The 13,914-nt window shown below is 53.2% G+C and overlaps 1 protein-coding gene across 9 annotated transcripts in view; it reads left to right on the top strand.

Annotated features, from left to right (window-relative positions):
- Positions 1-13,914, top strand: part of AGAP1 (ArfGAP with GTPase domain, ankyrin repeat and PH domain 1) — a 571,803-nt gene that overhangs the window by 187,371 nt on the left and 370,518 nt on the right. For 5 of the 9 annotated variants that reach the window (XM_018040855.1, XM_018040832.1, XM_018040825.1 and 2 more), the window contains exons 2-4: positions 4,405-4,463; positions 10,679-10,766; positions 11,490-11,501. In XM_018040855.1, coding sequence (XP_017896344.1) covers positions 4,405-4,463; positions 10,679-10,766; positions 11,490-11,501 — 159 coding nt within the window. The remainder of the gene's footprint in view (positions 1-4,404; positions 4,464-10,678; positions 10,767-11,489; positions 11,502-13,914) is intronic. The other 4 variants (XM_018040856.1, XM_018040848.1, XM_018040840.1 and 1 more) reach the window with 1 other exon arrangement.

Genomic DNA, 13,914 nt, shown 5'->3' with positions numbered 1-13,914 from the left:
CAGAGGATCCTGGCAGGCTCCATGGGGTTGCAAAGAGTCAGACAGGACTGGGCTGGGCTACTGAGCACTCATGCATATTAGAAGAACTGGACTGAGCGGTTCCCCCCACCCCATGTTGAGTCATGTTGATTTCCCTCCCCTTCGTGCAAACACCTCTTGTTCTGTGAGGCGCTTTGACCACCTCCTGCAGGGAGGCTGCTTTCTTTCTCTGACTGCCTCCAGATTTCTGTTCTGAAGAAGCTAATAGTTCGGGTTTTTCATTCCTAATAAAAGTTCCCTGTTACTTTAGTTCCCTAATCTTGGTGTTCTTTGAGCGTTTCTTTTCACTGTTAATGATTTAAATTGAAAAGATAACATGGAATCTGAAGTGGAGCCATGTTAATGATAAGAAATGACGAACCACCTTCCTTTCCTAAACTCTGCTGGGCAGTTACCAAGGGTCCTCTGCAGCCTGGGCACTTGCCAGCCCTGCCGTGACATCTTCTTAAAGAGGCCTCAGTGTCACAGGTTAAATGCAGTCAGTCAGTGGTCACCAGCCATATTGCATTCAAAATTCCAGTCCAGGGGCTTTCAAAGAGGCTCAGTGGTCAAGAATCCACCTGCCAGCACAGGAGACAGGGTTTGATCCTTGGGTTCGGAAGATCGCCTGGAGAAGGAAATGGCAACCCACTCCAGTATCCTTGCCTGGGAAACCCCATGGACAGAGGAACCTGGCAGGCTACGGTCCTTGGGGTCACAAAGAGACATGACGGAGTGAAGGACAACATCAGCTGCGCTTCCATCAGCGTGCGGGAATGCGTTTTCTTAAATTGTTCTACTCTAAGTGGGGCATTGAGTGAAGCTCAGAAATGTGACTTGGGATTCTAACTGCTCTGAGAACACGCACACACGTGCACAGGCGTTCCCAGGCGCGCACACAGGCTTCCAGGGCGTGTTCCAGGAGCATGTGTGCTTATCCTCCGAGGGTTGCTGCACCGTGGAACTTGAACGTGGTGACCCAGGGACTGAAGGGCAGATAAGACCAAGGAGGGTCTTGGAATGCAGGAAGGGAAAAACCAGACCCTTATCGTCCTTCCCTCCCCTGTGTCATAACCTTTCACGGATTTTAGGTCCTCCTGAGGAGCATAACCCGTCTCCCCTCCTACCCCACAGTGAAGGTTGCTCAGTCGTGTCCGACTCTTTGTGACACCATGGACTGTGCCATCTATGGGATTCTCCAGGCCAGAATACTGGAGAGAGTTAGCCTTTCCCTTCTCTGGGGGATCTTCCCAACCCAGGGATCAAACCCAGGTCTCCCGCATTTCAGGCGGATTCTTCACCAGCTGAGCCACCAGGGAGAAGGTATGTGCCTTACTCTTCCCCCCGACCCAGTATATGTGCCCCGTCCAATCAGCAAAGGACCCACAAGACCCCCACCCCACTCCTTGCACCCTGGGTATAAAAGTGGACTGAGGAGCTCTCTGGTCAACGGCGGTTCTCCCTTGAGCTGGCCTGCTGTTCTAACAGCATCTCCCACCCTAATGACCTGTATTCTCCTCTCATTCTGCCTCCTGTCCGGAAATTCTTCTCCAGATCACGCGCCCAGATCACGACCTTAAACAGGGCAGCTGGCTGGTCTGGGCCCTACAGTCCCCACCCTGCTCACCCCGTGATGTGCTGTCAGCTCTGTCGTCCCCGCTTAGCAAGTGCAGCCCTCGGAAAGGCCCCGATCCGTAGAGGAGGAGCATGTAGAAGGCTCTGGCGGGTGCCGCTTTGCTGCGTCTTCTGTTATTTTTCATTTCACCTCTTTGGAGACGGCGTTCTGTCCTGATCGGGCAATGATGGAGGCGACGAACGTTTTTAAAGCGCATCTTTTAAAATGGAAGATGTGTTGTTTCTGGTCAGTTAAATTAAGGATTTTAATTTCATTAATCTAGTTCTCACGAGCAAATGTATTCCGCTCGAGGGAAAATTTATTTGCAAGCAAGAAGGCACCGCACACGTTGTTCCAGTGTTTATATAATTACTGTCTTTATTTAATGGAGCCCTGCTTATTATGAATATGTAATGTTTGTTGTGATAAACATAATCTTTTGGTGACATGTGCTTAAAAATCAGCTGAGCATTAGTGAATGAAGCTCATTTTAATTCCCACTTTACCCTCTTTGTTTTGCTATTAAGAGTATTAAAAGCTGTGTTATTGAAATTTTTTTTTATATGCCAGATGGTGTAAAATTTGAGGGGTACTGAAAGGTGTCAATGACAAGAAAGTCTCATTACCTTGTCCCCAGGCTGGTTCCTTAACCCTAGATCAGCAACTGAGAAGTGTTTATGCTTCCAGAAGCGTTCTCAGCACACACACACACACACACAGATCACTGTGGCTTCGGGATGGTTGCACTTCGGTACACTGAGGCTTTTGTTGGTGACTTAGCCTTCCTTACAGGAATGTAGCCCAGAGAAGGAAATGGCAACCCACTTCAGTGTTCCTGCCCGGAGAATCCCATGGACAGAGGAGCCTGGCCAGTTACAGTCCATAGGGTCGCAGAGAGTCGGACGTGACTGAGTGAGCACATAGGAGTGTATCCACGTGCATGTAACCAGCCCTGGGCTGTTATAAGCAGGCAGCAGCCCGGCTTTGGGAGACATTCTTGGCCCAGGTATTTCATGTTGATGGACCAGCTGGCATCTACTTCCCTGGACTGTTGGAATCGCCCCACCCCCAATCCTACAGTCCGCGTTCCCGTGGCCCTGAGATCAGCTGATGGCAGACAGTGAGTGTTTGGTGACCTCTCTGATCACCCTGTTCACTGCGGGGACGGTGTGGCGTTGGTTCCTGTGTGCTGAGTGCACACGAGGGCTCAGGCGGGCCCTGTACGAGAGCACCCACGGTTAACTTGTCTGCAGGGGCAGCTTGTCTGGGACACGTTAGGGTGGTGCCCGCTGGCCAAAGAGTGGGTGTGCAGGTACCCGATCAATGTGTGCCCCCGACGCGTGGCCCCCAGCTGGCTCCCTTCCGTGGAGGGAGCAGTGGCCCTTGCCCTTCCCTTTCCTGAGTGAGCATCTTCCCTTCTGAGCTCCTTTCCAGTGGGCCCACTCACTCTGCCAGTTGGCCGGGCGTTCGAGTCCCCGAAGTCCAGCGTCTCTGCTGTCGGACCCCGGTCCCCGCCAGCTCTCAGCTGCGCCTCAGAGGCCCTTGGCAGCTGCCTGGCGCCTCCCATCGCATCCTGATCCCCCAGCCCCGCCTTCCTCTGCCCAGTATGAGGAAGGCCTCTGAGCCGGCAGACCTCAGCCTCCGCCTTCGCGGGGCCGGCGGCGTCTGTTTTTTCGTGTCACCTCTGCCTTCTCCGCGTGTTTTCTGGTCATTCTCTGCGATGCCCCCAGGGGCGCTGCGTCCGTTCCTACATCCATTGGGTTGGAAAGTCCGGCATCTGTTTGAAACCCTGGCATTACTTGACTTTTAGGCCATTTGCGATTTGACTTCTGGTCATCGTGTAGCATGAAGGAATTAGGGGTTTTCAGAAAAGGCGTGGAAACTGAAGGCCCTTTGGAGGCAGGCCCTCCGCTCGGGGGTCTCTGGGGCAGCCGCCGTGTTCGTTACCAGCTCTGTCTGTCCGTCTCTAAGTACACAGAGCGGGTGGCGGGGTGGGGTGCCATGAAGGGAAATGGCAGGTGGGGGACATGGGGAATCAGGTCGTCGGGGTCCTCCCTGTGGGGCGGTCACCTCCACCCATACACTTGGGGGTGAGAGGCAGAGACTGTCAGGGGAGGCCGCCCTGAGAGTGAGAGTGCTGACTGGGGGGCCAGGCGCTGCAGTGGGCTGCACAGTGGCTGGGCACCCCTGGTCTTTCCGACATATCTCATGTCACCCCGACGTGTCCTGACTGGATCTTCAGTGTCTGTTGTGTCGCTGAGGATCAGAAGTCCAGCTCAGAGGTCTTCTAAACCATGACATGCTGTAAACACTCGAATTTTCAAAATCCAGTGATCAGCTACTGTAACTTTGTTGGTGGAATTTTAAGCAAGTTGCTACTATTTTAGGGGAAACCCCGAGGCTTAAAGTTGCCTGGCATCAGGCTCAGTTTCAGAAAACCCAGAGCCTCCATCGTCCTCCAAGTGGCCCACACTTAGGGTCAGAAAGGTTTGAATGCCCAGGGCAGCTTGGATCCTAAAGGGCTAGGGCAGGACTTGGTGGTCTTGGGTCGGAGTGTGTAATGAGGTTTAGCAGACAGGACACAGACTCGTGTCAGAGCGGCCATGTGCGGCAGGCAGATAGATCTCAGCATCTCAGGGGACGAGATCCCAGGCTGGGGCTGGATCGTCTTCCGTGTCCTTCCGGTTTGAAAACTGGCACCTCGGGGGCGTCTGACCCTGCCCTCCGTTAAGTCATGGCGTCTCACTTGCGTTCACCCTCCTGTTTTACAGATGCCTTCGTGAACAGCCAGGAATGGACGTTGAGTCGATCCGTCCCGGAGCTCAAAGTGGTGAGTGGTTGCTCTGGCCTTGAGCCTGGCTGTTTCTCAACCTGCAGGAGGGGGGCTTGGAATGGGCCGAGGAAGAGGCGCGGCGTGACCTGTGAGCACCCCACATCTTCATCGCGGGTGCCGTCTCCTCCCTTGGGGCCCAGAGGTGTGTCCGGTGTGTCCTGGGGAGTGGGGGGCGCAGGTGAGGCTGAGGTTGGGGCTGGAGCCCAGGGTGCCTGTGATGGTCGTGATGGGTGGCCAGGCAGATGGCCTGTGTGCAGGGCTGCGTGCCCCCCTGCCCTTCTCTCATACCTGTGGGTGTGTGTGTTTCAGTGAGCAAGAGACACTCAGCGGTTTGTCTCTCACACACCCACCCACCCACACCTTTGCCAGTCCTTTGCGGGATGTCATGGGAAGTCTCTGTGGCTAACTATCAAGTCATAACTGTAATTCATTATTAAGAACATGTGGCTATGTACTGTTAACGAAGGACCAGTGAAAAAAGCTTCGTTCTCATTGTGAGCTTTAATAATTCAGCGAGGCTACTCAAAGCTTTGTTTGCTGTTCAATTGCTGAGTCGTATCCGACTCTTGGCGACCCTGTGGACTGTCGCGACCCCCTGGACTGTAGCCCGCCAGGCCCCTCTATCCTCCACTATCTCCTGGAGATTTAAAGCTTAGAAATTGGCTGAAGTAAAAGGTAACTTGGGTCTGTTGCAGTCATACCTCTGAGCCCTTCCGCACTTTGCACCCCTCACTTTAAATTGGAAACAAGGACCAGTAGAACTATCACATGACCACGTTGCTGTTCGAAAAGTGGCATTTGGAGGATGTGTGTGTGTGTATGTGTTTTTGTGTGTGTGTGTGTGTATAGGTGTTCTTTTGTGTGTGTGTATGTGTATTTGTGTGTGTGTGTATGTATTTGTGTGTATGGGTTTTTTTTTGTGTGTATATATATGTTTGTGTGTGTGTATGTTTTTTTGTGTGTATATGTGTTTGTGTGTGTGTGTATATGTGGTTTTTTGTGTGTATGTGTGTGTGTGTTTGTTTTTTGTGTGTGTATGTGTTTTTATGTGTGTGTATGTTTGTGTGTGTGTGTTTGTGTGTGTATGTGTGTTTTTTTGTGTGTGTATGTGTATGTGTTTGTGTGTGTGGTTTTTTTGTGTGTGTGTGTGTGTTGTGTGTTGTGTGTGTGTGTGTGTGTGTGTGTGAAACGTCTCTTGTGGCGGACTCTGACCGTGGTGAGAGTCTGAGCCTCCCCGGTGACACCTTCCTTGGGGGAGACCACGGGGCCCGCCGTCCCAGGGCGCCCCAGACGTGTGGGTTCTGCAGGCCCAGCCCAGTGACAGCGCCGCTCTGCCCTGCATGCGCTGAGACGCGCCCCCGGCAGAGGGCCAACCCTGCGGGCCCTGGCCAGGAAGTACCATCAGCAGTCTCGGTCCAGCAGCCAGGGATGCCACTCAGATTTCCAGGAAGGCTTCCTAGTTCCAGATTGGCCCTCCTGAGCCAGTGTGGCTGGTGCGGGTGGGGAGCTGAGGATTGAAGTGTCATCTGAGGATCAGACCCTCTGGCTTAGACCCAGTTTGGAGAGCTGAAGGTGTTGATGATTCTGCCAGAGCCACACACCAGCCCGTGATAACTGAGGGTGCCTCCCACCCAGACTTGTTCTCTGCTGGTGTTTCCGAAGCATGCAGTGTTCTGGAATCAATGCCTGGAGGGGTGGGGTGGCCGTGTTAACAGGTGGATTTACGATCCTGAAACAGAACTCTCTCGTAAAGTTGGCTGGAATTCACAGGAGGGGTGGACTGCATCTCGTGGACAAGTAAATGCAGAGGGTTCTGGAGTCCTTCTGGGGAAGGGCCTGCCCACCCCGCCACGAGCTGTGTGGGGCCGGCCAGGACCCCCACTGGCACCTTCCTGCTGGGGGGAGGAGCAGCGGGCAGCCCAGCCTCCCCGGGAGACCCCTTCCGTGCCAAGGCATGCCCAGCGTCTACAGAAACACTCCTTTGTTCAAGGGCAACCTCTGTGTGTGACCACAGGGCCACGATTGTGTCCTGCTGGGTGCGGCCCCCAGAACAGGAGGCCCCTTAGGTCAGTGCCCCTCAGATCCCCGACTCTGTTTCAGAAATGCAGCAGGTCCATCACAGAATAGCAGGCCTCAAGTGGACTCTTTAGATCTTGTTTGAGCGTAAATCTTCTGGAATCCGTCAAAGAGAAAAATGTCAATGTTTGCTTGCTTTCTTGCTGGCCCCATCGCCCGGCGTGCGGGACCCTAGTTCCCTGACCAGGGATTGAACCTGGGCCCTCGGCAGTGAAAGTAACAAGTCCTAACCACCCAACTGCCAGGGAACTCCCTGGTGTTGGCTTTCTTTTCCAGACGGGCAGCGCCGGGCCGTCTGCTTCCCGAGGTGGGGTCGGTAGTGGGGAAATGATGAATGGCCGGTTGCTTTCGGACTCCCTGCCACGGGTCCACACTCGGGTCCCTGTGGATGTCTGCAGGCATCACGTGCTGACCGCTCACCTCCAAGCAGAAACGAAAGGACTCCTGAGATCCCTGGCCTCGTAGAGGAGGGCATCAGTCCACAACTTGTCACATCCCGTTCGTGTGTTTTCGTTGAATTCCCAACTGGGATTTTTAACCAAAAGCCTCAATTTTCTTTTCAGCCAACTCCGTGTTTAGCAGGTAAGCAGTGGAGTGTGGGCAGTAGAGAAATCAATTTAGAAAGACACCTCGTACGGCCTGACAGTTGACAGTTCTGCCCCGAGGATGCCCAGGCCCACGGTGGTCACGTGTTGCCACCAGAACACACGATTCTGTAATTTTCAGGGCACCTTTACCCATGTTACCTTGCTTCTTCCTGAGCCTGGAGACCCAGACTGGCTCGATTCCATTCTTCTCTGGTTTGTATCCAGGAGCTGTTCACAGATCCCAGCACAGCTTTGCAGCTTAAAGAGCATTTTCATCCCTTGTTTTATTTTCTCCTCACAGCTGGCTGTTAGTTTCTGCCAGTGTTTCAAATTAAAATAAAGCCCATGGTGTGCACACATAAAAAGGTGTCTGAGGTGACCACTCAGTTCAAATAAAACACCTTCCCCCCCTGCCCCGTGTGGGGAATCGAGCGATTTGATCCTTGCAAGGGGCGAGTTAATTCTTTGCAAATTGTTGACGTGTCAGAAGGAGAGAATGTTTTCACACACAGAAAACACAGACTGAATAGAGTTTGATTTCGAGCACTTTCCTCCTCGGGAAAGAAGCAGCCTAATCTTAATTAAAAATTCAATTCAGTGGCATACTGTTTTGGATTTTCTCAGCGTGAAGCTGACAAACAGCAGGTGCCCTTGAGCAAAAGAATAATTAATAGGTGAAAATTCTCAGATTATAGAGGCTCACGGCAAAGGGAAGGCAGGAGTCCAATCAGGAAGGAAACAGCTTTATTTAGGTTCTGTCCACATGGTCCGAAGCTTGGAGCCGTAGTGATGAAGCATCTCATTTCTACTCATTGGTGTTAATTCATTCATTCATTTATTGCCCAGTGTTGTGGGGGGCGGGTAGGGGGCAGGTGTCTGCCTTGGGCAGTGCTGGGAGGTGGAGGACCAGGCCCACTTGAGAGCCAGCCAGTCCCTTGTCAGCACTGGAGAGAGTCAGACCCTCAACATAAGATGCTGGGAAAACAGAGGTAAGAGGCAGGCTGGTTGTGTGAGGAGGGCAGTGAGGGAGCTTTGGGAGGAAGCATTATTTGAGGCTGTGGCATTAAGAAGGCTTCTCAGAGGAGGTGACGTCTGAACTGATGGCTGAGGCATGCATAAGAGTTTGTTTCGGGCAGTGATTGGTGGGGAAATGTCTAGGTGTCCAGAGTCGGTGAGGCTGAGCGTGGCGCTTGGTCACTGGCACACGGACCTTGAAGCAGGGAAGGGCAAGTTGAGGACGGAAGGAGCCTGACTGGTGGGAAGGACAGGATGGGTTCAGGGGTTTAGGTTGGATTTTAATAATGTCAGATGTGTTCTGTTTTATTAATCTGTTTGTTGTCCTAGTTATTGGACCATCATCCATTTATCCAGCCAGCCAACATCTCTCTCTTCTCCCTCCCTCCTACCTACTTGTCCATCCACTCACCCACCTGTCCACCCCATCCACCCATCTACCCAACCCTTTACCCATCCACTCCACCCATCAACCCATCCACCCACTCATTCACCCACCCACCCACTCATTCACCCACCCACCCACCCACCCATCCACCCATCAACCCATCCACTCACTCACCCACACACCCACCCACCCACCCTCCCGCCCATCCACCCTCCCACCCTCCCGCCCACCCACTCATCCACCCACCCCCCTCATATTTCCCAGCACTTTGTTGGGACCAGAAACTCCTGAGTGTAGGGACACAGACGAGTGTCCTTGCCAGTATCCGAGACCTAGTTCCTGGTCTTGGGGGATGTGATGTGGTGGGAGGTAGAGCCGAGAACATCAGCAGTGGACAGTGTGTTGGGTGTGCAGAGAAGCACGGAGACCACCCTAAACTCTTGGGTGAAGTAGAGCAGGAGGGCCCGGGTGAGTGAAGCGTGGGTGTGGTTCCCGCCTGGCCAGGGTGCCTCCAGCAAGATTGATTGTAAGGATGCGGAGGGGACACTTTGTTGTCTGCTCATGAAATTCTTGGACTCCAGCCTGTAGCCAGAGTGAGAGGCTTCCCAAGAGTTGTGAAATGAGGGTGTCGCATTTTTGCAGTGTTGATCGTAGAGAATCTCTGGTATTCTCGGGCTGAGGAGGGGGAGCTCCCAGGCAGGGTGACGAGCTAAAGGCTGTCCTGAGCGCCAGTGGATGGACTGCACTGCCTGCCCCATGGAGCGGTGGAGATGCTCACAAACTGTCCTCCAGGCGGGTGTGAGTAGTCAGGTGTGTCCATTCGGAGCCTTGGATGTGTGTGGGTTTACCTGAACGGGGGCGGGGCTGAGACACGACAGTGGGAATCCGAAGCTCCTTACGAGGAGGTGGGATGTGGCCTTGGCTCCCTCCAGTGGGCTTTAGAATCCAGGATCCAGGGGATTCTAGGGAAGGAGCCCACATGGCTGAGATGGAATTCCAAGAGGAAGCCCAAGGCAGAAGTCTGCAGAGAACCTCATCTACAGCTTCTGGTGAAGGGCTGGGTCGGGGCAAAGAGAAGGTGAGGGGTTTCAGAAACCAAAGTTGTTGGTGACCTTGAGCAGTGTCTTTGAAGCCATAGAATCAAAAATTTTGGGGGATGGTTCAGGGTGAGCAGGAAGGGAGCAGGTGTGCCCTGGAGGCCTGGCTGGCGGGGGAGAGAGGCAGACTCTTCCTGGGAGGAGACTGTGCGGGGCAGGGCTCTTGTCCTGCTTTTCCTAAGCAGGGATTGATTTTGATGCTTCAGCGCGGCTTTGGGGGCGCAGTTCTAGTGGGGGAGGAAGAGGTTGTCATGCAGGAGGGTCTTCACACAGAAGATGGTGGGGGGTGAGCTCCTGAGAGGCGGGGGCTTCCCAAGGGGCGGTCCGTGCATCCAGGCGTGTCAGCTGTGGGGAGCTGTCCACAGGGGAGCTGTCTCTGGTGGAAGGTGGGATAAAGCCAGCCTTGCCCCCTGGAGATGGTGCGTTCCTACCTGCTGGGATAGTGGTCCCTCACGTCTCTCTGGAGCCTGTTTCAGGGAGGATGAACGCGGGCCCCTGGTGTGTCCTCATCGCGGCCCTGCAGTGTGGGACCCCGTGTCCAGAGACCAGGCCAGCTCGCCACCTCCGCCCTGCTTGGTGCGGCTTTCTCCCCTCCAGTCCCTCCTGGACACTGTTCCTCCCGGACTCCTGATCCTGCCCTGAGGTCGTGATGGAATGTGTCAGAATGTCCCCTGATCTCTTTATGGCCCAGTACTGCCGCTGGGTCCTCTTTAACCTCGTTCGTGCCTTGCTGAGAGTTTTGAGGGTCCCCGATGCATGTTGGTGGGCTGACTCAACTGTGCACCTTCCCAGTGTAACCAGCACTCAAGGGATCTAGAAAAATGCCACCACAGCCAACGTGTGTCCAAACCATGTTGGTTCTTCAGGCCGTGGAGACTGATAGAGATGTGTGATGTTAACTGAGGGTGCTGGCATCCCTTTTTCTCCCGGAGAAGAATTTAATGAGATGATGTTTCGGATTGCTGTCCGTTCCACCCCTGTCTGTTTGCAGGTTGCTGAAAGCGTGGTACACTGACCGCTCCTTAGTGACTGTCCATTTCTGTGTTGCAGGGCATTGTGGGTAACTTGGCCAGCGGCAAGTCGGCCCTGGTGCACCGCTATCTGACCGGCACGTATGTCCAGGAGGAGTCTCCCGAAGGTATGCTCTTTTGGCAGACAGTCTCCAGCTCCAGAGAGTTTAGTTGGCCGAGGTTTTCGTTAGCATATTCTAAATCGTGACTGTCATGTATCCCATATTAAGAAAAATAATAAAATACGAAGCAGTAGAAAGCCGTAGCTATGTTGCTTTTTCGGTAGTAGTGGCAGCCAACCAGTTACGTTAACTTCGTCTTGGCATTGGGAGCAATAGAGTCAAACCATAAATACTGTTAAATATGCCTCTTACCTGGTGGTTCTTTCCCTTCACATATGAGTCCAGTGTCAATGCCTTTAAATATTACTGCTCGGACATGTCTTCACTTTGGATGTCGAGTCTATAATGTAATTTGTATGGACTGTTCCATAGTCGCAGACCCGAGTACTTCAGATGACCACCACCATACGTTTGAGTATGTTTCCCCCTTTATATTGCATTCTAAACATGGAGTAATCATTTCTGCATGAGAATAAGCTGTTTCTTTCGCCATGAGGCTTTTACTTCTTCAGTTTAACATATCCACGTTTTGTTTTTCGCTGTAAATGAAACAACGGTAGGAAGGCTAGGAAACCAGGCAGCTTCCGTGTCCCCCCAGATCCAGCTAGCGTGTACACACACCGTTTTCTAAATTATATTTTCTCTCCGTGTAACCTTTTAAAAATCCAACTCTGAGACACTGAATTTCTGGTTCCTTCTTTTTCTTACTGGCTGTTCCATTCTTTGCAGATATGGATGCAGGTAACTATACATTTCCTTCATGGCAGCGCTTGTCTTGTTTGAAGAGCGAGGAGAGACCCAACTCTATACTGTAGTCCTCCCTTGCCTCCTCGTTCTGTGTTATCCATCCTATTTTGTTCTCATCTTATCCTTTTTTGTGTTTTTTTTTTTTTTAAGTTAAACATTTCACCCTGTTTTGTCCCTTAGATGTCTTCTTAGCAGTAGTTCTGAGTAGCTTCCCATGTTCCCTGTAACACCTGTTCTAGTATTTAACTCTCGTTGCTGGGCACCTTGTAATCGTTGCGAAGTGTGTGGAAGGTGGAATTCTCTGGCCACCTTTGTTTGGGGCGCTGCCGTGACTTGGCAGAATTCTCGGTGGACACGTGAGGGAAAAGCCCATGTTTCCGTTATCCATATCCACATGATGATTTCAGGGAGATTAGAGGTGAAGGCTTGGGTGTGGGAGTCAAGGAGGAAAGGCATGCCTGGCCACAGAGAAATGGATACAGATGCCGGACAGTGGCGTGCTTCAGAGGCAGTAAAGGCGGCCCCTCTCCCCTCTCCTGGACTCCGTACTCGGGGTGTGCTGGTGTACATGTGCCTTGGCGTCTTGAGTGCGGATTTTAGGCGTGGTCACCTGGATTACACCCGAGAGTCTTTTAGAGATTGTTTTTCTTGGGTTTCTACTTATTCCTCGGGACAGGCTGTGTAGGTTGCTGACCCTACCTCCTCGAGTCAGGCTGCCTGTGGGCCCGGGATACCCTGGGCTTCACTCGAGGGTGGGGGCCGTAGCGGTTACGTGGTCTGGGCCCCAGTTTCGTGGCCGCACGCTGGCCTCTCTCCTGCCGGACTTGACGTCTGGTGTGGGTGGTGGGGGTCTCCAGGTCTCCTGCCCGTGGCCAGCTTCCCCTTCCCCCGTCCATGGTGGTGCTTTGTCGTTATTGTGACTTTTGCCGTTTCAGTGTCTGCCGTCACGTTTGGGCCTCGCTGTGCTTTCTGTGTGGTGGACCCTTAGATTCTGATGAACATGGAAGCCTTTCTCTTGCGTGTTTGTGCATCAAAAGTAAAACCATCCCCAGTGGGGGGACCCAGACACGCCCTCTTAGTAGCCCCACTTTCTCCACTTTTCAGGCAGTAGTTCGTAACGATGCGAATTTCACGGTGTCATATGATTTTCAGAATACCTCGATTGTAAAGAGGGGAAGCATCTCGAGTTCACTCTCGGGACGTCCTTTCTTCCATCTGTAGCGGGGAAGTGTCTCACCCCTCAGCAGGGCTGGTGCCCAAGTGCTCCCAGGTCAGGGGAAAGTGTGTCCGCGATCTTTGCTCTCACCTTCAGGGGGTGGCCCTGCCGCCTGGCCACCTGTCCTCTCATTGTTTGATTCCGGGTCGAGGGATTATTCTTGGCATTGCCAGCAGCCTGCAGGGGCCCTCCGGGTCCTGGAAGAACCGTGAGCAGATGCCCCCTGGTGCCTGGAAGTCTAGCCCCACACGAGCCCCTGTTTCCCAGGGCCCGCCACCCTGGGACTGGGCGGGGTGGGTGTGTCTTTGCCTCTCTTGTCCAGACCAGGGAACTGACATCCACGTGCTGGGGCAAGCCCCACGTGGTGGCAGGAGCGGCCCAGAATTTGTTGTTTCTGAAAGGAAATGCGTGAGAAAAGCCTTGGCACATAAAAAGTCCTTGCTTCTGGTCCGGGAACCTGTAATTGCCAAGTGTTATCTATCAATCCTTGCCAAACACCTTAACATCCATCAGTTACCCATGCTTGCTTCCTCGAGAAGCTTGACAGCAGTGAATGTTCTGGAGCTTTCGGGCACTGTGTCACCACCCAGGTTTATGGGGAACGTGGGAGCAGAGGGATCCTTTCCAGGGGGTGCCGGAAGCCAGTGGTGCCATCGCAGCTCAGCTGCATCCGTGCGACTTTTGCAGCAAAGGGTCAGATCAGGGCACAGCTGCTGGTGTTATGCCGTGGGTGCTGGGCTGAGGGGTCTGGACTCTGGGTGAGCTGTGAGACCCTCCCATTTCCTTGCTGTTGTTATTGAAAGTGTGAAAGGGTTAGTCACTCAGTCGTGTCCGACTCTTTTGGGACCCCATGGATGGTAGCCCTCTATCTCCTCTGTCCAAGGGATTCTCCAGGCAAGAGTACTGGAGTGGGTAGCCTATCCCTTCTCCAGGGGATCTTCCCGACCCAGGGATTGAACCTGGGTCTCCTGCATTTCAGGAGGATTCTTCACCACTGAGCCACCAGGGAAGCTTACCGATTTATCCCCCTTGCCTCTTATACAGAGACTGGAGTGACATGCTGCCATCTCCACAGGCCAGCAGCTTTCCATGGGAGGCGTGTTGCTGTGGGCTCTGTCTGTGCATACAGCTCATTGGGGCTTCCCTGCGTGTCTCCTGTCTGCACAGGGCTGTCCTTTTGCTTTAATCAAT

This window comes from Capra hircus, chromosome 3, assembly GCF_001704415.2.
Source record: "Capra hircus breed San Clemente chromosome 3, ASM170441v1, whole genome shotgun sequence".
Lineage (NCBI taxonomy): Eukaryota > Metazoa > Chordata > Mammalia > Artiodactyla > Bovidae > Capra > Capra hircus.
Note: the sequence above shows the minus strand (reverse complement) of the source record. Positions and strands in the feature narration are given on the sequence as shown.